General features: G+C 37.3%; 2 protein-coding genes across 4 annotated transcripts; one reads left to right on the top strand and one right to left on the bottom strand.

The window, feature by feature from the left end:
• Positions 1 to 160: 160 nt before the first annotated feature.
• Positions 161 to 4,208, top strand: slc46a2 (solute carrier family 46 member 2). Of its 2 annotated transcripts, none has more exons than XM_079449163.1 (4): positions 161 to 1,287; positions 1,539 to 1,622; positions 3,163 to 3,319; positions 3,399 to 4,208. In XM_079449163.1, exons 1-4 carry the CDS (start codon positions 312 to 314, stop codon positions 3,454 to 3,456), a joined length of 1,275 nt encoding a protein of 424 aa, XP_079305289.1. In that variant the 5' UTR covers positions 161 to 311; the 3' UTR covers positions 3,457 to 4,208. The 2 variants fall into 2 exon arrangements, with proteins under 2 accessions (XP_079305289.1, XP_079305288.1); XM_079449162.1 differs by having other exon boundaries at positions 182 to 1,287; positions 3,407 to 4,208.
• Positions 4,209 to 5,744: 1,536 nt separating this feature from the next.
• snx30 (sorting nexin family member 30) lies at positions 5,745 to 26,722 on the bottom strand. 2 transcript variants are annotated; one of them, XM_079449166.1, is made up of 10 exons: positions 26,426 to 26,722; positions 20,133 to 20,321; positions 19,273 to 19,383; positions 18,723 to 18,881; positions 17,015 to 17,204; positions 16,592 to 16,791; positions 15,821 to 15,907; positions 11,120 to 11,272; positions 10,821 to 10,864; positions 5,780 to 8,473 (listed from the first exon to the last, which is right to left on the bottom strand). In XM_079449166.1, exons 1-10 carry the CDS (start codon positions 26,561 to 26,563, stop codon positions 8,449 to 8,451), a joined length of 1,296 nt encoding a protein of 431 aa, XP_079305292.1. In that variant the 5' UTR covers positions 26,564 to 26,722; the 3' UTR covers positions 5,780 to 8,448. The 2 variants fall into 2 exon arrangements, with proteins under 2 accessions (XP_079305291.1, XP_079305292.1); XM_079449165.1 differs by lacking the exon at positions 10,821 to 10,864 and having other exon boundaries at positions 5,745 to 8,473.
• Between the last annotated feature and the right edge of the window lie 337 nt (positions 26,723 to 27,059).

Raw genomic sequence — 27,059 nt, 5'->3', positions numbered from 1 at the left:
CACCTGTCTTTCCTGAAAGACTTGCTTTCACTTTCATTTTCTAAACGTCATTACTATTTTATAGGAAATGTTTGATGTATTACTTGGAAACCATCTAACCAATCAGAGACTGCTAGATATGTTTGTGCTTTGTGTGTGCGTGTCCGAAACATGAATAACCACTGACAGTACTTCAATGTGTAACTTCCCCATACCAGAATGACACGACGGACTGCACCCAAGCGCTCCATTTGATCTGGGCTGGCGACAAGGAGGAACGAGGCTTTTGTTGATTTTTTTATATGGTTTCGTGATTTTTTTATGTTTTCGATATGTCCTGTTCGGAACACATTGTGCCCATAATCTTCTGCGCCCAAGTGGCCAGCTCGTTTTTTGACACCGCTCTCCAAATGGTTGTCAAAGAGCGAAGTGCCACCAACTCCACAGACCCAGACAGCGAGCAGAAATCCATCACCAACTTCTACATGACCTTCAATATGATCAACAAATTCATACCTATTGTGCCTGCGCTCATCTTGGCAAAGGTTGGGGACAAAGGTTACAGAAAAGTGCCGATTGTTGTCCCTCTAGTTGGATACTTTATTTCCAGGGCTTTACTTCTGTTGGATATCGTAGTGGAATGGCCTCTTAATGTGTTGTACGCGGTGCCTGTGATTCATGGGCTCTGTGGTGGGTTTGCATCATACTGGGCAGGTGTGATGGCGCTGGTGTCTTTACGCGCGATTGAAGGAAAACGCTCTTTACACATCATGAGAACCGAGCTGGTATTTGGAATCGCCGGTTTCATCGGCAGCTTAGCTTCTGGACACTTATTTAATCTTTATACCGTTGATCTAAAACACGGAGTCATTTTGTCTGGATCGAGCGTGCTTCTTTACTTTGTATGTCTGATCTACGCTGTCTTTATTCTGCGGGTTGGTCATCTCACAGCGCTTGGAGACGAACAGGAAAGACGCGAGAGTGTCGGGATCATAAACCAAGATGCCCGCGATACGACAAATATAGTTTTGCTTTTCGTGGGTGGGATTTTGTATGACATAGCAGTGGCCGGGGGGGTGGAGATGCTGGCGGCGTATGTGCTGAAAGACCCCATGAACTGGGGTGCGACAATGGTGGGTTATGGAAACGCGGTTGGGTCCATCCTCTTCATTACCAGCTTCATTGGTGTAAAGGTGTTCACTAGATGTTCTTTTAAAGATGAGAGTATGATCATGATCGGGATGGTGTCATTTGCATCTGGGATTTACTTAATGGCATATGTGACCACAACTCCAATGTACTTTTTGGGTAAGAACTACATTTTCTGTCACTTATCTGTTTATTGCGTTCTAACTTTCTGGCGAATAAAAAAAGATTTATATATTTTATGGAATGATTTTATTAAAGTTATTTTCTGTAAATGCTTTAACATTCAAATATAGTCAGACTAAACACGAATAACAGAAGCACACCAATACAATTTATACAAAGTATAAAGGACTTTATTAGTACTTTATTTCCTCTACTTTGATCCTAAAGTATAACTTTTTTCTCCGTAGCTCGCTCTCTCACACTGTTTGCTCTGATTCCAATGCCCACCATTCGCTCTCTACTCTCCAAACAGGTCAAGGGAACTTCATATGGTAGGTCTTAACTCTTCGTTCTGTCAGTAGTAGATCAAATCATCCTAAAACAGTGTGTCTGCATATGACATTGCCAATGCTGGGTTGTAAATATGGACTTTTCTTATACCTTAACCACCAGTTAACTCTGTGTATGTTGCTGTGCAGTGAAGCCAAGTTCAAGTGGAGGAAATCACGTGAGAACATCAAACAAAAACAGAGAACTGAAAAAATGTGAACCTATTTAAGGCTGGAGACCATGAAAAGTCTATTTTCTAAAAACAATTTTCCAAGAACACTTGACAGAAACATGTTTAAATGCTCACTCTATATTTAAAGAAAAAAACTCTATTTTTTCCTTCCTTCTCTAGCATTAATTTCTCTTCTCATGCAGCAAAAACTCAATAGGTCACAGATACTTTTCCACACTCACAGAATGATTGGGTTATTTCAACCCAGTGTTGTGTCAAAAAGAGATGAACCCAATCATTGGACTGCCGAAGTAAAATAAGTTGTTTAACCCATTGTTGGGTCAAATGTAAATATTGTCTGGGGTAATTTATCCCAACTGCTGGGCTTATCCCTTTTTGACCCAAAGGCACAGCAAGAGCAGGGAATTTTCAAAACGAAAACAGTGTGCAGTACAAAAGTACAAATACAGTAGCCTACATAAATTACATAGAAAGTTCAGCCTGGTAATACCAAATCTGCTACTTTGCTACTACGAAGTCAGGCTAGCACGTTGTACATCATCAGAGTAAAAGAAAGTCATGGTAATGCATTGTTAAAGGTCAGTGTGTCATTTGAGGGACGATCTATTGATAGTAATGCTATATAATATTCATAGCTATGCCTTCAGAGGTGTTCAAAGAGCTAACGCAATAAAGCGTTATGTTTTTATTATCAACATACACCGCGGGTCCCCTTGTATGTAATTCGCCATGTTCTGTCAGCTGTGATAGTGTTTCGAAAGGGAGTGAGCGGTAGGTTGCAATTTGCATCCTTGCCGCTAGATATTACTGACTGCACCTTTAAACAAAAAGCTAACTAGGCCTAGAATAGCTAGCCGATACTAAACAGATTTCTGTGTGTTTTAGCCTGAAGATTGTCTGAGCTGATTTTAGATCAAATTAGACACATTTTTTAGGAGGAGCAGCAAAAACACAGAATCAGATAAACAGCGAAAAAAGAGATGGCGACACATTAAATACTGTCAGAATGAGTATGAAGCCAAAAGGAGATACAGACGTTTAGATACATTTTTACCAGTTTAAACATATTTGTAAAAAGATGTTATACTTCTGAACACTAAGTGGCAATGTATTTTAACTCGCCAGGTACCTTCAGGGCAGAGGTGTCCAAACTCTGTCCTGGGGCAACTGTCCTACAGAGTTTAGCAGCAACCTGCCTCAACACACCTGCCTGAAAGTTTCTAGCATGCTTTGTAAGACTATGACTTTAGTTAGGTTGGAGCTTAACTGTGCAGAAAAAGGAGAGTGCTCAAGTAGAAAACAGAAAACTATAGCATTTTATTGATGTATGTCTCATTTTTCTCCTATAGGTGTTACCTTTGTCATGCTTCAGTTGTCTTTCAAAGTTGCAAGCTTGGTCACCACACCCATCTATACTAAGATCTACCAGAGCACACTGGACACCTTACCTGGGTTTGTCTTCATACTGTCCAGCACATTCACTGTGCTTTCTATAATACCCATAAGGTGAGTCCTTTGAAACTGTTTTAAATATCACTAAAGTCTTAATATTTCCAAAGAAATAACTTTATTGATTTTGGCAAAGCATTGTAGGTTGTCGCTCAGCACGGCACAGCGGATACGAGAGAATTCAAGGGAACTGAAATCATCAGAAAAATACATGCGATTATGAAATGGATCATAGTTTTGTTTTATTTTTTGTGGACACACACTGTTCCATAAGAATATGTCTAATTCAGACGTGACATAAAGAGAGTGCAGTATATGAAAGGTTAACCTGGTTTTTACCTGTGCAGATATGACTACTTCCCTGTTCTATAATTTGACAGTTTCAAGAGGTGTCATTTTATCTGTCATGTTTGTTCTCATTTCCCCATAATAATCATATAACTATACCATCGTTCTATATGAAAAGTATCATGTGTCTCTTTTTCACACCTTTGTTCAGAGAACAAGTGAGAGAGCCCATAATGCCACACCTACACCAGGCACATTATTTAAAAACAAAACAAGTTTTTGTTTGGTTATTTTATAACAGTATACATATTTTTTGGTATCTAGAGTAGTTTGTTTGAGGAATTTGAGTTCCACAGATTTATATTTTTAAATAATGTTTTTTTTCGTGCTATGGAGTTAATGTAAGTTAATTTATTAAAGCAAAGACAGAAGAATGGTTTACAAGAATTTAGTACTGTTTATTGCACTTTTTTTAACAAGTAACAACACAATCTGTTGACAAAATGTTTGGGATTTACCACTTACATTTGCTCACATTATATTGTATAAACTGTATTTTATTGTAATAAACGGAATTATTTTTTGTACATTGGATTTAATTAAACAATTTTCTAGTATCTGGTGTGTGTTGCAACGGTTAAAATAAATGTAATAACTTAAGATTTTCTGTGAATAGTATATGATAAATTGATCTCCAGCATGTTTTTCATTTTACATTGAAAACATTTACATTGTAACGACTTACAAAGAGTTCAGGGAGCAATACGCGATATGTCATAAAAGAGCAATAGTACGATAGGTGCTAATACAAAGTTACTAGATTCAAGATCTGTCATGATCTTAAAACCCTTTTTCATATGAAGGCATCTGCCTGAATGTCTCACATTAATTTAAATGAGTAGGATTTAAACGGCTTATTTCATTACAAAACAAAAGTGTTCCAGATGGAAAACATTAGACCAAATAATAAAGTAGTGAATGTAAACACAGATTAGATGGATGCTCCTCCAACCAAACTAACCTTCAAAAACCGTCTCAGGTTGAGATTTTAATAAGTGTGAAAAAACATGTTTGCAGAAGCAAAGGGTGAAATGTTACATGTTTTTTTTCTTTTAGTTTCATCAGTGTTATTCCATTTTTGAGTTTACTTAAATGTCTCAGTACATTTACATTACATTTATTCATTTGGCAGACGCTAAAGCGACTTACAAGTAGTTTTTTACAGTGGCACATTACTGCAGAGCAATCAGGGGTAAGGTGTCTTGCTCAAGGGCACTTCAGTCATGACCTGCTGGCACTGAGATTAGAACCGGCAACCTTCAGACCACAAGCCCAACGCTCTAACCATTAGCCCACAACTGACCCACTGTAAGTCATCAGTAAGTGACTTTCATTATCTGAACAGTGTGCATCACTTTATTCATTAACTTGATACACACCAAGCTTTGCTTATTGCTGGTGAGATATTCAAAAAATATTTTGAAATAACATTTTGTTAAGTTTATTAAGCAAAAATATTTAAATAAACTTGTTTTTTTTTCATTCTCAACGCCATTTCAGCATCTCAGGCTATATTCATGGTGAGAAATAGTCAATCTATACACAACTTTATATACACAATTCTAGGTAACAGGTTATAAAACATGTAAGGGATAATCCATTAAACCATTAAAAATCTTTAGATGTCAAATTTTTTTAGATGTGGCGGGCAAGAATGACACGACCCGCTTCAAACATTGATTAAACTGATAAGAACTACCTGTGTTTTAAACCGTGTTAATGCGCAACTTCCAGCCAATCAGAATCCAGTATTCAAACAGACTATGGAACAAACAAAAATATAACCTCAGTTTGGAGTAATAGCTTGCAAGAACAAATAATTTGCCATCTACGGTGACTTGCCACTTGCCAAAGGGGATGTAGTAAGTACTGAATATTCAGAGTGCCCAAATATATGCTTCAGGCTTTTTTCCTTTTATTTAGTTTGAGGTGCTAAATATGGAACTATTATATTACTATTATAAAGTATTATATAAAGATCATTTTTAACGTAATGCTATTTTAAAATTCAGGTCATCATTCATACCATCATTAATCTATTCATAATAACTGTTATTTGGACCAGGACCGGACAGACTTTTTCACATTACAGTGTGTGTATAGGAAAACAAATACACTTAAAACTATAGAAACTAGAAAACATGATTGTTTTTATAAAAATTTGGGAATTAACATTTTATTGAACTTCCATCTTTCTGGCTGTCATGTAATTTCTTAATTTAAAGGCATAAATATATGCATCTCTACATTATACAAACCACGTGGACAGTAAGCAAACATGAAACTCAGGTTATGATGATTAAATAAAAAAGAACATGGCATTGAGCACTTATTTGCAGCAACGTTTCTGTCAACACTTATGTAAACGCAATTTAATTTGTTTCAATATAAACAGTATTTTACATTTTATACAGAAGAACGTGCATTACAACAACAAAACGTGATATATATGATTTAGTCAAATAAATCCATCAAATGAAATGTTAGAGAAATATCCAATGTGTTTGACAAACGAAACTTAAAGCCAATGTGACTTCAGTAAATAAAACTTGTAATCCATTGAAAAGTCAAATACAGACTTCCTTAATATGCTTATGTTAAGATGTTTTCCTGTTTTCTGAAATGGTACCATTTGTGACCCAGTCTGAAATGCAGCTAAAGTCTTATAGAAAAATTTCTGCGAAAAATCTAACCTTGATATCTTTAATATTGAAATAATATTGACGAGTGGGGCCATGTCAAAGATTGAAATCGTATAGTGAAATTAGTGGTTGAAATCAAACTAGATGATGCTATGCTATCTTAAAATTAGATTTTGAGACTTTAGCCTGGATTTTACAGACTCTGTCTCACATTGTTTTAAGAAACAATGCTGCTGCAGTAACCAGACCTACCACAACGTGGCATCACATTTCCAATCTGTGCTCTGCAGTTACCCTTTTGCTATAGGACACACCACAAGGCAAGAAATAATAGCCTACTTTCTTCCTGGTCTATTAAACTGGACATCATTTATAATGATTGGACGACTCACTTAAAATGACCAAATAGTGTTTAGACAGGATTTCAGAAAATGAAAAGAATGACCCGTGTTTGGTTTGGCAATTAATACAATAGAAAATTCTTCATTCATTGTTTACTTCTTTTTATCTTTAAACACAAAACATTCATAATGAATTTATGCAGAATGTTTAGTTTGCTCTTTTTCATTCAGTGAAAGTGGGTCTTGGGCTGCACATGGATGGCAGCTGAAAGGCACAATTAAGTAAATGCTGTATTTGTGCGTTTTATATTTCAATTGTTTTTGTTTGTCAGGTACTTTAATAGTCAAGAGTCTATTACATTTTATTTAATGCATTTTGGTCCATGTTTATATTAATCTACTCTATATTGTCTTGTGCAAAAATGCATTCACAATGTCTCCTGTATGTCTTCTACCTATAATTGTTTTTTTAAAGATCACATTTCCTTCTATTAATTGGCTAATAACTGTTGGACTGCCGTAAAGTAATTTTGCGGTTTGATGGCATAAACACTTCCTCACTTTCAGAAAAAGTCAGCTTGGACATTCTGCATTTTTCTTATGCTCTAATGCGAAAAGTTCGGAATTAGGATGAATAAAATGAAGAATTCGTTTTTGTATAAAACAATAAAAAAGAAATGTTTGAATGTGCCAGTAGGGGTCAATAGACAGTCTGTATCACACTCAAGGCGCTCTAATTTTGCATTTAAACATTAGAGGTGATCAATCCCCCTGAGATTCTGCTGACACTATCATTTCCCATAAACCAAATCAAACTAATCCCATGAAGACACGTAGTGTACAAACCATTACAATACACATTTTATCATAAATATTTAATGAGGTCAAGTATACCTAGCAAACATCCTTCATTTCAACTCTGTGACCTTAATTTAGAATGTATTAAGGGAGCTGCCATTTTAGGCAGGTGTGATGACAATGGACTCTATGCATGCGTGACTCCAAGGTCCCTCAGCAGTTTCCGGTTGGGGAGAGAAATGGAAAGCTTTGAAAATAGTTCAATTAAGGAGATGCTGTATATTGCGGCACACCGCAATTTGTATGTTATACAACATGTAAACTTATGAAAGTATTATTTCAAATACGGCATAACTTCTGTACACTGTGGTGTGTAGAGCATCTGCTACATTTCCTATTCCTTCTATTATAGTCTCCCCAACCGAAAAACTGCAGAGGGATCTTCCCGTAAACGCTGAAGTAACGTGTGCAAATAGCCCATGTCCAAGGATTCATCAGAAAAAGCAGATGTTGAACATGAAACTTTGAACTTCAGTTTTACATCTTTGGCAAGAGTAGTGTTGGGAAACCTTCTGCACACTCTTCAACAATTCTAAATAAAAAACGGAAATGTTTGTTCATTTGAAACAGGCAGCTTTGAAACAGGCATTTACAAAAGGATTATTGGCAAACATTTTGCTAAAAACTACAAATTTGAGGACGCCATAGACTTTTCCAGATCTCTAGCGTTGCTCTCAAACAGTTAAGAGTTCCCAGAACCGTGATTCTGCTGTTCCAGCCCAGGGTGGTGATGAAAAAACATTTTATATTGTCCTCCCACAAACAGCCAGAACAAGAGGTGCGTGGGATTTAACAAATAGCAACAATTTACAAAACGTAATTCTTGTAGCTTGGCCACCCCAGTAGCGTCCCATCCTTGGTAAATGCCCATTAACGTTGTAAATGTCCAAGGGCATGGTCATGACTTCTCAGCCTCAGCATTTGCAGAGTGAACAGATTGAAATACATGCTCAGTTCGTTTCACCTCTTGCTTCCTGTTTGTCTTGCAACAACGGAATCAGGGACTCCCACGCTGCAAGGCACTGTGGGATAGAAGGCCAACCAGAATGTCATAATTAAAGCCCTGTTCGTCCAAAATAATGCATACGGTTTTACAGCTAAATTTCACTTGTAATTTGTTTTAACAACTTATACAATTATACACTACACCTTTATTTATACAGCACAGTTTAAAAACAACCGAAGTTGACCTAAGTGACAATGCTATAAGACAATAAAAAGACATGTAATAAACAGGCACAATAAAACATAAAATAGCAGGCACAATAAAACATAAAATAGCATAGACATACACAAGCTGTAAGATGAGTGGCACTCCTAAAAATCGAAATCAAAGACATGTTGTCAAGGGACATCGAAAGCCAAAGAAAATAAGTAGGTCTTGAAGGTAGATTTAAGAACAGGCAGGGTTGGGGCAGTTCTAATTTGGGGGGAGTATTCCGGAGAATTGGGCCGGCAAAAGAAAAAGCAAGGTCGCCTCGTGTTTTTAGCCTAGTCCTTGGGACATGCAGCAGGTTAGAGTTTGAAGATCTAAGTTTTATCGTGTATAAGGCTGCAAAAGTTCACAGGTGCAGAGTTGTGAAGTGACTTAAAAACAAACAAGAGTATTTTAAAAACAATTCTGTACTTCACAGGAAGCCAATGAATTGAAATTAAAACCGGCGTAATAGACTTGTATTTGCGCTATCCGCTGAGAAGTCGAGCTGCTGCATTCTGGACTAACTGCAGGTGAGAAACACAAGACAACGGAGCACCAACATACAGAGAGTTACAATAGTCAAGCCTCGATGTAACAAATGCATGTATTGCTATTTCGAACATCTTTAAAGACAAGAATGGCTTTACTTTGGAGAGAAGCCTGATATGGCAAAAAAAGACTTATCTAAGCCAAACACCCAGGTTTCTAACACAGGAGGTAGTGTGCGGTGACCGAGATAAAGTATCAAAGTCATAGTCACTACATGACATACCATATTTATATCTGGTGTGGGTATCAAAATCTTTCCATTAGATTATGACTTTCCTGTTAAGAACACTGGACTCAGCAACTTCGCTTTAGAAATGTGAACTGTTGATGGTTATGGCCAATGTTAACGTCGCGCATAAATATAAAGCTCTTGGCCGTCTACATACATAAGATGATATAAATCAAATGTGCCTGCTGGCTGGAATTTAATGTCATCATCCCAGTAGATGTTGCACTCCAACTTCTTTTTATGTTGAGAAACAAAGTTGCTTTTTACGGTCTAGGTGAGAAACTGATGCCTGTGCGGCCCCTGTAATAATTTAAACACTGCTCTTTGACATTGGTTTTAAATGACATTAAAGTTTTAAAGTCTGTTTAAAAGCTTTCCATCTAACTTAAAGGCCTTTACATGAATAAGAGCGTGATTATATACTGTAATGCTAGATAGCGATGACAGAAAAAAAACTAATGTTGTGTTAAAAGCAGAGTAGGCAATCCTGTCCAGAAACGTTTTTTTGTCATGCTGGTTGGAAGTCTCTTAAGATCCTGATAGGAATCAATAAGTAAAGTGAAACATTGGTATTTTTATAATTATATATCGTCTGTGAAAGGCGTAGGGTCAAATAACGTTGTACCAATGGGCAATGATACGCCATGTGTACATGACATCATACATCATCAGCGCGCTCATGTGGGATGAGCAGGTACCTGGAGATGTTCTTTTTTTTAGTATTGTAATTCACTTTGTACTGTAATGCTTTCTCAACAGTGAATGTGACATGACTTCACTGGAACCGATCCAACAGCTTATGGTTTGTGTGCTATTTCTATCTACATAAAGCGCGACTCTCATTGCATGGAATTTGCCATGTTTTTTCTTCAGTAGCCCTAAACAGAAAACTTCTCTACATTTCGTAAACATGTTTTTTCCTTTCGGCAAAGAAGCAAAAACGTACTGATATTATCCTGTGTCAATTGACGTAGTCTCGAACGGGAGGGGGAGTGAACCTCGACACTAGATGCCGCTAAAATCTCCACATTGCTCCTTTAAGAATGCAATTATAATTCATTCCAAATGCAGGCGTCATGGGTGTTCAAATAATAAGGTCCCTTGCAACATAAAATGTCTTCATTTTAAGGCCTTCTGATATGTTCTATTGTTTTTCATTGACTATTATTATTATTATTATTTGTATTATTATTATTATTGTTCTTGTTCTTTGGATGTTTTCAGGGTTTTGGTGCACTAGAATGTTTAAAATCCTCATGAAATTGTCATTCTAATGGAAGCACATTACTGTAGCACACATTAGTGAAGCATTAAAGCTGAACCCAGAGTGGGTCACAAAAGCTTTCGTGAGTTTTCATTTTGGGTGAACTATAACTTGAACAAAAAACAGCACCTGGCCTTCTGCTTGCTGGCTTCTTCCATTTGGCAGAAGTTTGTCTGGAATTTTGCAGCGCTGTGTCAGTGTTTGGCATGACAGCAGAACTAAAATGAGAGAATCTCTCCAACCACATCTGAACTTTTTCAGAAAAAACAGCCATCCCAGCTAAACATCCAAGGTTCTTTATATACAAACCAGATGTTATGCAATGAAACACAAATACAAATGGATATTCAAAGCTGGGATCAGCTAAATAAAGAGATTAGGATTTCCTCTTTCTGCTTAATCTTTAACTCCAGTTCGCTGTCTCTTACCTTCTCATAGTACTGGATGTTTTTGTCGGCCATGCCCGTCAGCAGCTGTCTGAAGTCTTGTCGTTTGTTGTTCTGCCAGCGGTCCCAGTCAGCCTTCAGGTCGGCATTGAAGCACTCCACGCGATCCTGACATTTCTCTACATCAGTAGGCACCTGCAAGACAAATACTGTTACTGTCCTATCACAAAGTGAAAGCGGTGTTATTTGTGTGCTTTGGGTATTGACTTTGTGATTAGATTATTTACTAATGACAAAAACTCAGGACCAGGAACAGGGTATATGTCGAATGTCAAGTGACTAAACCGGTAAACAGGTCTCATCTGCTTGTTGGTAACAGTATGAACTGTCAGCATTCTCTGTAGATTTTTAAGGTAATCAGCTAACCAAGATAGCGGTTTTTTAGCCGTTAATGCTATTTTAATCATGAAAATGTCTCTGAAAAATAATAAAACTTATATATCAATCTGTTAATGTGATGGGCATCGGTTTTGATCATCTTGGTTGCTAATGTAAAGGCATTTTAAATAAAACGGCTCTAAGTAATGAAGTGCATACAAAAGACTTAAACCGGATGCCGTGACACTTGTTTTCCAGTTTCTGCGTATGACGTTCGCCATAAAAACCCATGATAACTTAATAGCCAAACCCCCCCAAAAATCGGTGTACTTTGCGGTACTATGCAGCGTAGCAGGATAGAAAACGCCTTCTTTGCAAAGGTGCAAGATGGATATTTAGGGTTTCGAGCACGAAGTGCTGAAAACCTATTGTTTTTGTAAGGATTTTTATTCTTCTTATTAGGGTTCGAGCCCGTAGGGCTAGAACCCTATTGTATTTGTCTGTTTTATTCTTCTTCTTCTTCTTCTTCTTTGTTATTATTCTGCCCTAAAACTGAATGGGCAGCCTAAACCGTAAGGCCGACAGAGCTGAGATTCGGTCAGATGGTAGTAGTCTTGCTCGCTACTCAGATACTCGGAGCCAGCCATGTTGGACCATAGGGGGCGCTACAGCGATGCTGAGCGTGTTTGCGTTCGTAACCCCTAAACCGTTTGGCGCACACCCAAGTGTTTTATATCATTGTAATCATTGGCTCAAAACTTAAAGAACCTATATCTCCGATTTCATTTCCGGTAGGCAAATTTTCCTGCTAATTTGCATTTTATGAAAACAAAAATGAACTAGTCCTGGATTTTTGCCCGATCGGAACCAAACCAACGCTGATGAATTCTGTGGAGTGTGAATGTAAATATTCATTGAAAGAAAGTTGAAATTTCGGCGATTCCGCGTCGCTAGGGGGCTCTAAAACATAAAAACCGGAAGTAGCCTATTTCACTAAAATGACCATAACTTGTGAACCGTTTGAGCTATCTTCACGGGGCTCAGTCCGGGGTCACAATAAAAAAGACTCTGTGTTTGGCCACTAGGTGGCGCTATAATAGCAAAGAACTCGAAAAGGGCTATAACTACGCAACCGTTTGCCCGATCGACTTATTATTTAGTATGGTGTGTCTTTGTGTCATGTACCATGACTGTATAAAAGGAATGAATTTTGAGCACTCATTAGACAGGGTTAACGGGGGCCGATCGAAACGACACTAGCTGGGCTTGTTCGACTCATGGTCCTGAAGATCTGTAAGAAATATGAACTCATTCGGCCACCGGAGGGCGAAGTAACGGTTTTAGAGTGCATAAACAATTGTATATCACGTGATTTTTGACATATACTCAAACTATTGTCATCATATGATAGCTCTCCTCATTCTGAACAACTTTGCCTCTGGAAACACTTCTGTCGATTGAACGGTTCGTGAGTTATCGCTGATGATGTCAAAAACCTACTTTCGCAAACTAGTCCTTGGTTTTTCGACCGATCGGATCCAAACCAATGCAGATAACATCTCTGGAGTGTGAATGTAAATAATTAAAGAAAAAAGTCGCTTAGGGGCGTAAACATTTTAAATAGAAGGAGCCTATTACATAAAAATGCCCATAACTCGAGCACTATTAGAGATATCATCATGGGGCTTGGAACAAATGTGTAGACCATCACTCCGAGATGACTTACAAAATACCGCGGCGTTTGGACACTAGGTGGCGCTATAACAGTAAAAATGGCAAAATTGACACATCTTTTGTTGCCTTAACAATTGTGTATCACGTGACATTTGACATTTACACAAACTATCGATATCATATGAAAGCTCTCATAATTCCAAACAAATTTGGCTCTTGAACCATTGATGTCGATCCAACAGTTTGTGAGTTATCTGTGATGATGTTAAGAAGCTGCTTTTGCGAACTTGTCCTAGGTTTTTCAAGCGTTTTCAAAATTTCCACCACCGTACAATTCTCTGGACTGTCTAGATCAATAACTATCAAAAACATGTTCAACTTTTTCATTTGCGTGACCATTACAGGGTCCTTTATTATATTCAAGTGAACGGTGTACCTGAAAGCTCGCTACTCCTTAACAAATAATCCAATTGACTTGCCATTAAGTACAATCATACATCTTATTACACTAAACAAGCATGTTAAATATGATGGTGATCGGACAAGGGATACGTTTCCTGTCTCACAGGAACAAGGTGTTAGACATATAATGCATTAAAGATTAAACGTTGCTTCATATTTACACATCTATAAATATAGAATATCTCTTGCTGGTGGTTTTGCTAAACATAACACACACCTTTATTATATACACCAGTTTAATTGCATGTAAACCAAAATAGCTACTCAGCAGTCACATGACAGCAACTTCAGGGTCATTTCTTAAATGGATGTGACCAAATGAACCTGAAAAGATGATTCCCCTCAAGTGTACTATATGTGCATATGTGTGTAATCATGCGTAGTGTCTATGAACCGTTGCTGACCGTATCTATCATTTTTCAGGCATTGGGAGTATCGTCCACTTGGGTGTTTTAGGATGATTCTGTATGCAAGCTGCTCCTTAGCATGTAATATAAAACTCTAATAAACGTTCTGGCAAAAATTTGATTTAAAATATTATAAAAGGTATATCTTTAAAGTCCTGTATTATCCCATTTTTGGAAGAACTGTAATATGTAAAAAGCAAAAGACATTGAAGTTGGGTGAAGCATAAAAGGTTGAAATGGCTCTAAAAGATGGTTGAATGCCAAATGAAAATGTGTATAATTTTTTTGTAATTTAGTTTGGTTCCATTAGCAGCGTGAACGTAACACATTTCACCTCTAAACGCAAGAATGCAGCATGTGTGTCACTCAAAAAACAATTCCCAGTTTCTTTCCTTAGTAGCAGTGGCGGTTCTACAATTGCACCCCGGGCGAGAACATCTTTGAGCGCAAAGTATATATGACATTGTTATAAAACAATTTGACAGAGTATTAACACTTAATGATATTTTACTGACATTCAATTTGTACCACTGGAAAAAAAGTGGTCAGAAAAAGATTCATGACAGTTATAATGGCCTCATGACAGCCAATGTCAAAACCAATATGACAGTTAACCCAGCTGTAGTGGCCTTAATTCATTTATCTTCTTATTGGTTATTTGTAATCACGTGTTTTGTTGTGTTCACTTCTGTTTCCTTTATATCCGGTGTGTTATATTGTTTGTCGTGGTTGGTAGGGGGTGAGCGATGGGATGGCCAACTTTCTGTTGACCGTACAAGTAAAATGTTTGTTCTGTCAAATAAAACAACTGTGACGCGTACAGAAGTGTCTCTAAGGCAATATGGTTTGATGCCGAAACACCAGCTAAGTAGTGTCTTACATTCAATTATTAATCTGCTATGTCATGTTTTTATGACAATTATGACAGGTTAAGATGTATTGGTTAATGTAAAGTTGTCAACAAAGACCTCAAACAAACAATATTTGCATGAAAAATGTCATAATTGAGCGAATGACACTTAATGACAGTTGTCATAAACATGCATAAAACCTTCATATTCATGACATGTGTGATGTAGCAAATAAATAGCAAAGGTTATGTTCGTCTTAGAAACTAGCTACAGATTGGAAAATTCTGTTTGCTCATTACGGGACCTTACATTAACCCAACTGATGGAAATAAATCATAATAACTGAACTTGTAACAGTTTTGTTGCAAAGCACAATATTATGGTGAAATTAGATCTCGTGTTTGTTGACTTAAAACCAAATTTGTTGTATAAGTGTTGTCGGTTCTACCTGCCCTGCGCGGGCCTCGAACCGGCGTCTGTCCGAATGAGAGTCGGGCGCTCTCACGACTAGGCTAAACACCGCAGCGTCTTTTGACACTGCAAAAAGGCTAATAACATGGATACAGTAATCATAACACAGAGAGAACATTATAGTTGCATACCTTTATCTTTTCAGCATGTGGGCGCCAATTTGCCAATTCCCCACACAATGAATGAATGATAGATAATAGATAACCGATTTGCGGCGGCCCAGAGTTTTTTTACTGCTCGTGCCGGTGCCGCCCCCCACATAAAAAAATGCCGCCCCGGGCGACTGCCCGGTTTGCCCGTGCCTAAAACCGCCACTGCTTAGTAGAGTCTACTTGAGGCTCCTACCAAATGCAAATCGTTCACAAAATAAAACGTTTAGAAGTTAATTCAATGAGTGTGTTGTGAAGATTGATCATTGAGGTTTCTTCTGGGCATTGGGTTTGTGGAAAACAATTCTAAGACTCTTGCTCTTATGTGAGAGCAAGTAACACGTAACTTACCGGTGTCTTTTTGTCCTCTCTGAACACAACTGCCTCCAGTTTTGTTTCATATTCAGCTTGGACCTGATCTCGTTTTTTGAGAACATTCTGAGTTGTTGAAAAAAAACAGTGGTTAGGAAGCATCTGATGGTAGCTTTGCAACATGCATACATAACATTTTTACTCTACATAACCTGTAACAAGCTGTGAATTTACCATGCTTAATGCCTTCTTTCATTTTGAGACCAAAATGTGTTCAAGTTGTTAAATATCTAGGTTTGTCTGAATTTAAACTACCTTCTGTCACTTTGAGAATAAGAAAATGTGTTTATTATTGTGCACTGTAGTTATAACACCAAAATGGAACCTATTAAGACTTGTTTCAATACATAAATTCTTACTCGGAAGTCTCTGAAACTACTGCAACAGCACAAATAATGACCACTGACACAAAAAACGCCAAAAACATGGTCAGCAACTGTTTATATTTCAATCAATTAAAATACATGTATGTATGATCTTAGAAATGTTGTTATGTCACAGTGATGAAGTAAAGACCATCATAATAGGCCCTGTATATTTTTAGATGTACAACAAAAGTGTGTAGGTGTACCTATAGGTTTAATTCAAGAACCAAAGAGATTGCATGGCATATGTTTGTTGAAATATTTATATATATTCCATTATTTTATGAAAGTCATTCATCAAAGCCCTGAATCCTGAGAAGAATTAGTAACAATTAATTCCTATAGGGAAAAAAATCTCTAAAGAATTTTTGATGTCTCAGCTCACCTTCATAGACTCAATATAGAGGACGTATTCTTTAAGCACAGGTAGGATGTCTTCGCTCATGTCCTCTGTGAGTTCCTCCAGCGCGCTGGTGCAGTTCGACACGCACCCTGCCACACCTTCCAGAGGTTCATGGAGGTCCTCCTCAACAGATGTCCAGGAGGTGTAGACGGGACTGTATTCCCTCAGTTCCATGAGGTACTCTATAGGAGATTCAGGCAAAGGCTGTTAAACTCCAAAACGAAAAAGTCAAATTCATATTGAGAACCAAGCTGTTTTGATGATAATTTATCAACCTTTCAAGACACAAAATCCAAGCGCTTTTCACCAGTCTATGATTCTCCTACATAACACTGTGCTTCATTTAAATATGACTAAATATGAATAATCTTTAATACAGAAGCAGTTTATTTATGACTTTTTTACCTGATTGCTCCTTGATAATTCTCTGTGCTATCCTATCAATGGTGCCCAGCTTCTGTGTGAACACGTCCAGATACTCGCCCATAGCTGCAAACTCCATCGGCCGCCCCCTCAGTTTATAACCACCTGTCACATATTTCACTGATTCCCCCATTTTAGTCAGCAGTGCCAGGCTCTGACGTTTATTCAAGTCCTAAAAAAACAAGTACATTAAACCAACCTCATGCGAAGAAAGCGCTTCCAGAAAAAGTTTTGCAGATCATAGACGAACGGCCATTCCCAACAGAAATCCAAACATCTAGATCTCAGTCCCAGGGTCATAAAAAGCTAGTAAGGGTTTGTTAAATCATTTCTAGCATTTGCATTCCGACACATTGCCAAATGAGCAAAATGCTGAGAAACTTAATTAGTAAGTGTGTGAGAAAGCCATTCATATTTTGATCTAAAGAGAAACTGAAACCCATATGAAGCCATATAAATAAAAAATGGTGACACATCTACAACTTTTTACATCAACATTTAACTTTTGTTTGTATGATCCACTAGAGAAGGGGTTCCCAAAGTGGGGGTGGTAAGGCTGCCAGGACGGGAGGGCGGGGTAGCAAGATGATTTACAGAAATCTTTTTTCTTATTATTAGAAATAGCATATGATCAATAAGTGTAACAAAATATAAAAATATGAGTCAAGTTAAAAATAAAACCTGGCAAATAAAAAGCAATCAGCCTTAGGAATTTCCTTGCCCTTGATCATGACCCCTGAGGGGATGACGTAAAAAAACGACATTAGCAACCGCATTGGGTTAAGTGCAGCAAGTACGTTTGCAGGCAGATTCTTTTTCAGGCTTTAAGTTTAGGATATTCTTATTTGTCAAAAGGAACGTCGATTAACATCGACCAAATAAAAATGAGGGAGGCCTCAGTTTGATGAATTTCGTCCATCTGTAATAGTTCATAGTTTATGTATAACAACAAAGCAAAGTAATGAGTAAATAACTATAAAATAATATGTGTTAGACTGTGCTCTTATGTTGTCACCATGCGCGTTTGGGTAGAATAGATGCATGTGCGCATTTGCGTGCAACGTTTGTATACTTTAAGCACCTACGAGGATAGTGGGGGTCTCGAGTAATGTGATGATAAACTAGTGTCCCATTTCGTCAAAACTCACGAAAAAGCAAGAAATTGCATTTTGAAAGCTGTACATTGTAGTGAACTAAAGAGAATTGTATAGTTTTATTTAATTAATTATAGGAATTTATAGTCTGTCTGATATTTGACCTGTGTTTGACTATTAGCAAAACGTATAAGGTTATGCAAGTCAAATGATTTCTTGTACGGCTGCTTTGTAACAATGAAAATTGTAAAAAGCGCTATAAAAATAAAGTTGACTTGACTTAAATACGCAAAAAAAATATATTACACACACGACTGCTTCGCTTCGGCAGACATTCATTAACCCGCTGGAGTGAAAATTACTGTTTGAAGCTTTTGGTGCTATTTGGAGCTTCTATAAGTCGGCCCATATACACAGAAATAAAGAATATTTTTATAAAACATTTCATCATTGTTTGACTGAAGAAATAAAGTCATAAACAGCTGATATGTAAATGGAGAGATTTTTAATTTTCAGGTGAACTAGTCATTTAAAGTATAAACTGGCCCTTCATAATTGTCTAATGGTGTTTAGGTTGTGTAAGAATATTAAAGCACCTTTGCTGAGAGAAATGCACTGAAGTGTTCATTAAAAGAGAGGACCGGATGGTCTGCTACACGTTTGAGGAACTTGTCCAGTGCCTTCCTTCTGGTCTCCACAAACTCCTCTGAAAAACGGTCCACAACTCCCTTCATAACAAACTTTTCCGGTAGGGGCTAAAAGATTACAAGAATGAAAAAACAAAAAGTAAAAAATGCTAACATATCTGTACAGATATGTACAGTAATGATTAAGTTTTGGTTAATACAGCACTTGGTATACAGATTTGGAAATTTAAGTAGAATTTATAGAGTCGAAATCATCAAGATCTACAACTAGTTTTTGTAACACAAACAAAGTAACACAAATAGCTTATAATTCAGCAGTCAGACTCTCCTCCATTACAGTAATGGCAGCAAAATGACTTTATCCGAGCTTAACGGGTTGTCACAGGCAAAGTATTTTGGTAATATAATACAAAATGTGGTAAAATCTCAAAGCAAAATGTTATTGCAGCTTCATCAGTGATTGTGGGAACAGCGCTGTAAAGAGACTTCCTCTACCTACTGGAATAAGGTGGGTGGGTTGACTGTCCTCTAGCTTGTTCCTAAGCCAGTCGAAGTCCTGATACCGTCGCCTTACGAAATACTCGGGCAAGTCAAACTCTGTTCTGGAGGTCTGCAGATCAAGCAAGAGCAAAAGTAGGTCAAATAGTAAAGAAACGGTGTTAGGATATATTTTGCACCACTAATTTTACGGTTTTAACTAAACCAAAACAACAGGAAAAAGCAACATAGATCATTATAACGACTTTTCAATGTCAACATGAATACAGATGATTACAAAATTGTATACTTTTAATGTAATTAAAAGTCGTTGTTTAGAGCAGCTCTTATTTGCGTACATTTACACTGAACCAAAGCAGTACGAGAGGCGCCTTTGAAACAGAGTCTGAGGACGCACCTGACAAATTAGTGAGTTTGTCAGGCTGGTTGGGATGATGAAACCGAAAGAACAATGTTTTGATGAGGAAATGACTTAGTTGATCCAAAGAAAATTTCCAGGAGGACATACGGTATTGATAAAATGTATGTGTAAAGTCTTTGGACAAAAGCGGACAGTGTGCATTATAAATAAAACGAGTTGCACATCTTTAAAATCTCTAAATTTAATGATAAAGATGCAAATAAACAGGATTAAGATGCAAATAAACAGAGTTAAGGCAAACTTTAAAATACATCCACAGGCACATCTCCAACTGAAATCCGTGAAGAGGTTAAATAATGAGTATTGAAGACTTTATTCTAAGTGAATGTAAATGTCTGACTTTAATTGAGAAGATGAAACCGGAAGCAGAAAGACCTTTTAAATGTAACACAACAACATGAATTATATGAATAATGTTGAGACGGATTTTGCCATCTGACCTTTGTACACACTCTGTAGGTGATGTATGTCTCCATAGTGGAGACATGTTTCTTGGGGTCATCCACAGTCACAAACAAGTCACGTGTCTCTCCGTCCAAATCTTCATCCAGCTGCAGTCGGTTTAATAGTGAAGAAGAGGAGGCAGGGCTTGATGTGTCTACTGGGGTACCATTGGGCAGGTTCAGGTCCTAGGGTGCAAGGCAGAACATTTTGAGTAAATTGACCAAAACCTTGATATTTACAAACAAGGTAACAAACATAAACACACATAAAAACCACTAGATCATACCATAAAGTATAAAAATACAGCCTTAAAAGTATTGCTTATTTTTTTTATTCATTTACAAATCACTTTAAACGTTTAAAATGTGTTCAAACAGCATAAAGTGAGAATATGGTCACACTTTAGAATAGGGATCAATTCTCACTATTAACTACTACTTTTGCCTCAATAAACTCCTAATAAGGTAGATTTTAAGTGTAGGATTAAGGGATGTAGAAAAAGGTAATGCAATCGAAAAAGGTATTAATGTGCTTTTTACATACTAATATACAACCAATATGCGTGTTAATAAGCAAGTAGTTAATGATTAATTTGTGTACTGTATAACCGAAAATAAAATGCTAATAAACTACTTTTATTGTAGCTGCACTACATAACTTTTGCACTGGGTATCATTTTCAGTGTGATAAATAAACCAAAGTATTATCAACCTCTCTCATAACTCAACCTGTAATACCAACCTGCTTCTCGTTTAATATAGGCCAATAAAACCCTGGTTGACTAACTTCATAAATACGGTGTGACATTCTATAACATGACGGCAATATCAGTTCCTTAGGTGCAACATTAACAACAGTAAATAAACTAATATAATTCCTAAAACAATCATTTGATTAGCCGAATATATTTTCTGGCAGAATCAATACAGAATTGTTTGAAAATATGATTTAAAGAGCTATTTTAAGTATTGTCAGATTAAAATGATTTTATTTACAATAATGATACTGTGGCACTATTATAGCAGGCTGTAAAAATGATTTGCTTGACAAATGTGGAGATTATTACTATACACTACATACTTGCTAAACATTTATGCGTTTGTTTACTTAATTTTTTAGAATGTATAATATTGAGCATTTAGCCATTTTTCAGTTCCAACATTCAGGAAAATGACTGCTTTTTCCTGATCACATGCCCAGACGCTTCAGAGTACCAAGACACGTTTTTTGCGGTCTTGCAAAAATGAGAGTTAGTGCACAATCACAACCCCTGTTTCTTTAGCAAAAACATTCAAATGAATCTTGTAAGTGCCTTTATGACATACAACATATGCACAACTTTCCTATTCGCCCCATTACGCTTTGCGTGAATGATGGGACTAACTTCTGGTGTGTTTCTGCCGTATATTTCAAGTCATTCGTTTATAGCAACATATGAACTTACACACCAACAGCACTTATAAACTACATCAGCATATACTGTCCACTACATTATAGAGGAATGGGATGATGATTTTAATACGTGACGGCAGATATTTAGCAACTTTATTGATTCAGTTGTGCTGACAGTAAATAGCAAATTGAAAATCATAGAGGGTGTTCAATATCTTTGACATTGTGTGGCAAAACATTATTCTTTTGTATTTAAAAGCAAACTGCAAAGCGGAATTTGGGCTGCGTGTACATATCAAAAAGCTGCTATATCGTCGGCTGGCCGTTTAGAAGACGATAAGTGGAAGAAATACCTACTTTCCAACAAACATATCGGCTGAGAAATCTAGTCCATATGATGTGGTACACGTCAGTACAGCAAATAGTACAGTAAAGTACACGTCAGTACAGCAGTACAGTAAAGAATCCTTGCAAATCCAGCTTCTCATGTCTCATGTTTTTATAAAAGACCATACAGTGTATTGTTGATTACATTAATCTATTTAAACTCCTTTGTTATCTATTTACTCCCTTGTTATCTATTTGTTGGAGATAAGCGGTCCACATTTCGAAGTTCGTCTTTTAAAAACTGTCAAGTCTCTCACAGGACCAGCCTGTCTTAACTTTAGGGCTGTGTGTGAAGTGCTCTTTTTGTAAGAGTCGAAAGTGCAGCCACGAACAGCAGATCTTGCTCATTTAAATCACAGTCTCATTTTCTGCCGTCATAAATGATTCAATGTTGCAATACATTACTTCGGTCGATGTTCCTGAAGTTTCACCCATACTCGTTGTTACAGCAGCACCCCCATATTCATTGCCATTTACCTTCACTATTAGAATAAGCAAACCTGATTTCAGCAACATTTGTCAAGACTTGGAATGATTTCAGTTAGAGACAAAAAAACAATGTGCTTTTAATAATATTGTGATCAAACCTGAAGAAAGCCATTAAACATTAAAGACTGAAAGTGTCTCTCGTTTCTCTGAGCAATGGTTTCATCACAAAGCTATCAACAGACCATGCAGTATAATGGATGTATTTGGACAACTGCATTAGATAAAAATATTGTCAATACCAAAATAGTTTATTTTAATTTTGAACTATTACTACACAACAGCAAGCTTAAATTTGACATGGGAAAAAAATCTACAGAAAATAATAAATGTAATGGCTAGAAAAACGCAGTGGTAAAAATGGCTCTTTTGTATCATACAAAACACAATAAACAATACACTCAGGCAGCAGCTCAGTGTGTTGCCTTGTACCAAGTTGAACACATGTCTATTGTGAGGCTCAAGTTGTTTAGTACACATAATACTCTATTTATGATACCATAAACATTTCTCGATATGATTTTAATGTATATTTTGATTTATTTCCATAATAAGTAAACGTTCACTGTAATGTCGCAATTTATCCTTTGTAACAGTTAATAATTGCAAACAATCCTGCAATGTTTTTATTTATTTTAAATTGTATGGTTACGCACTTTTGGCTGATGCTTCCGTACAAGTCAAATTCATCTTCATTTTGTTTATTTTGCGATTTTTGTGTACTCAAAATTACTAATGTATGGAGGCAGAGAGAGTGTCTGTTACCTTTGTGGCAATTGCTGAAGTGTCAATGTGATACTAGAGCTGAATTATTTACAATAATATCATGTGTAGTTACAAAGAAAATATTGGGTACTGAACCAGTGGTGGAAGACTACTTTTGTAGCGGCATTCTGGATCATCTGTAGAGGTTTGGTTATTAAAGATGGAAATCCAACCAGTAGAGCATGGCAATAGTCCAGTCTGGACAGGACAAGAGCCTGGACAAGGACTTGAATAGCAGAAGGTGATGGTCCTTCATCCAGAGCGAAATGTCACTCAGGCATGCTGAAATGCGTGCAGAAACAGTAGGATTGTCAGGCTGAAATGACAGGTGGAGTTGTGTATCATCCGAATGACAGAACTTGGGGATGTCATGTATGAGGAAAAGAAAACGATGCAAGCGCTGAGCCCAGAGGCACCCCTGTATCGAGATGTTGGGACTCAGAGACCTCAACTCTCCAGGATACTCTAAATTACCTACCTGAGAGGCAAGACTGGAACCATAGTAGCACTTTTTCAGAGACACCCATAGCATTGAGGGTCGACAGGAAGATGTGCTGGTTAACGGTAGATCCAGTAGGATGAGGCTACTCTTGCCAGTCTCAGGTTCCATATACCCTATCTGTGTTCCAAGGGCCAGGGTAAAAGTAAATTTATATTCATGATGTCACTGACCCAGGAAAAAGTTCATTGTAGTCCCAATGAGCAATTAATTCTAGTCTAGGGTAGGTGATGTCAACCAAATTGGCATCGGACGATGTCTACAGTAGATGATGACATCCCCATGCGGCGTTATAAAGGGAAGTGCATCTAGGCATGAAGTGGCCGAGACACAGATTATTTTATACAGCGCGAGCTGGGCAGTTATAAATGCAGGCGTGTGTCATCTGCACTGCGCAAGCTTCACAGTAATTAAGTGAGGCTTGATTGTAGGGATATTCTGCTGTTAAATTCAATAAAATTATATAGTGAGGTAGGGCTGAGCGATTCATAGAAATCGTATCGCAATGGCGATGCGAGATGCTGTGATTTACTAATTGCGAGACTCTGCATTTTATGTTACAGTTCCGCCGGCTGCTCCGCCTTGGGAGGTTCATACTCCGCTGTTATCATTGTTTTGATATGTACCCTTACTTGTTTTGTTTGATGCATAGAGAAATCGAAAGTGAAACTACAAGGGCCTTCTCCAGAACGACTCTGCATAATGGTATTGTCGTTTTTAATACAGCAAGACCGACCTACCATAGTAATATTACTTAATCAAACAAGAAAAAACTAAACACGCCATTGAACACAATAGCAGCATGCCTTCCAACATGGCGGAACATTCGACATGGCGTGACATTGATTGAAAAAGCTCGCGCAAGTCTGGCTCCGCGTTTCAAACAAATATTAATTATTTGGAAATGTTTTGGGAACAACAGAGGGAACACAAGCTTGTGAGACAAGATTGTGAGACATGTTTGCGCTATTTCCCTGACAGTTAACACATCAACTGCTCTCTCAAAAAGTCTATTTTGTCTTTAAACCTAAAACATAACTTCTTTAGACTTGTGGCTTTGGGATCATTGAAGTTCTAGCATGTGTGGCATTTATCATTAGTGCTTTTTATTATATTTTTATTCCATTGTACTAATTAAGTTTTTTTGACAGGTGAAGCTCAGAAATGCTTAAATGCTAAAAATGCTTTTCCCGGCACAGGCGTTCAATTTACACCTACACATTACATTCGCGAAAGGGTGTTGAATTTTTGTGTACAATAAAAATAAAATTGGAATACCCAACACTGCTGCTACTAGAAGCATTTAAGTAAATAATTACGTTTACATTTTGCATCATGATCTAAAAGGTTTAATAAGGTTAAAAAATAATTATCTACAAACTTGTATTGCTTCACGAATCTGGGAGAGATCAAGACCGGTTATGCACGGAAGCTTTTGTCAAAAAGTGGGGCAATTTTAACAGTTAAAACTCTGCCAGGACTGCCTGGTGCTTCAGATTCGCAGCCTGCAAGTATATTTTCATTTTAAAAGACTTTGTTACGGACTAACGCAAGTTAAGTTAAATGTTGTTGTTTCTTTGTGTGATCTGCAAATGCAGACACGTGCGCAACGTGGAAAAAAGACAACATAGGTCCTAGTAATCAGTAATTATGTTCCAACTAGAGGCAACAAATGTCATGTTTATAATGGGGTCTATTGTCTTTGATTAGTCGCGATGAGACATGGCGTAACACTGGTTGATCAAGAAGGGCCGACGCACTCGTGGTATTTATTGTTTACCATTCCCTGCTGTAATGCGAGCTTGTTTCTATCTCACACAAACTCTGTATGATGTATATGGTTGTTTGTTTATAGTCAATTACTTAGTCACAGTTGTATCGGCTTGATCTTCATTTTCCGGATCAGATTCAGGCTCGAATTGAGTGATTCATAGTGAACTGGCCAATCCTAGCACACCTCGCTTTTCAGAGCGATGAGCTTTGTAAAATATCAGCACGTGTCAGAGAGTCAGAGCAAAGAGGATACAAACATGCACGGATTCGTTTTAGCTGCGTCAAATGACCCCTTTAAATTAATCGATTTGCTAGGAAGTCAAAGGCTAACATTTTCCTCCAGAACTTAACAAAACACATCATTACTATCACCCATAAAATACTATCTACACCATTACACATTACTCCAACAACCAAATTAATTAAGTAAAAAGTGCCCCTGGTTTAACTAACAGATGGTCAATAGTTTTACTGTACTCATAAAATACATATAAAAATTGCATTTACTCTGTACAGAAAAGCATTCCATGACAAATATCACTGTATGTACTCGATACCTGGCCTTAATAAATCTTCTCAATAATTTAAATGACTGTGTCTAAATAAAATCCTACTTCCTACATATTTTCTTCTGTGAATAACTAGACATCACTAGTAATAGACTAAGACTGAGCATCACATACAGAAGACACGGTTGTGGAAAAACCTGTTGAAAAAAATTCTAATGGTTTGTAATGGAAACACAACCTTGTTTGATCATAAAATCGTTACATCATTTCTTTTTGTAATGAATGTAATGATTGTCTACTGGTTCCCATCCTCCAGATAACATCCCACCAATAGCACCCAACAGCCTATCTGTTACCATTCAAACAATTCCCATTACACCCATTAAATTAATTAGTATTTTTATGGTGGTTAAAGTGATGCACGAACCCTTGTTGCCCAATTCGAGCCTCACTATAGGGTTCTCGGTGATAGGTTTACCTTCTCTCGTGGGTTGCTGGTGTTCAGTGTGTCGGGGCTGCAGCTCCGCGCAGACACCTCCGCGGACAGCGGGTGGCAGATGTCCTGGAGAGATTTCTGCCCGGATGAGGGGAGAGATCTTGGGGTACCAGTGCTCATCACGCAGGGAAAGAGCGCCGATGGCGACAATTCGCGCAGGTGTTTAATTTCACTGCCGCACCAACTGAAGCAGCAAACATTTGTCAGCTGACCGTCAGCGCGCAGCCGCGAAATTTACACTTGGTCAGCTGACTCTCAACAAAGCCGCACACTTCCGGAACCCAAACGTTCAATAACCCATAATAAAAGTCTCTAAATTGCGTCTTACGTTTTCTTTTCCGTTTTATAAACACTTTTTTGTTTTGTTTTACATACTGTATTGTGAGACGATTGCAGAAATTCCATGACACACTAAGAAACATGGACAGCGGCAGTTATATCACAGGATATTCTAGAATGCTTTAAATTAATAAATATAATAAGAACGGATTATATTATTATTGAAATGTAATACAAACATCTTTCAAAAGATAAAGCAAAATAGGATCACTCTAGCCTGTCTTGTTGCATGGATGTGTTTTGTGAACGTATTATGTACACGTCATTAACAGTGTTA

Source organism: Barbatula barbatula (assembly GCF_947034865.1).
Source record: "Barbatula barbatula genome assembly, chromosome: 24".
NCBI classification, from domain to species: Eukaryota; Metazoa; Chordata; class Actinopteri; order Cypriniformes; family Nemacheilidae; genus Barbatula; species Barbatula barbatula.
The sequence above is the reverse complement of the archived record's forward strand: the minus strand, read 5'-3'. Positions and strand labels throughout refer to the sequence as shown.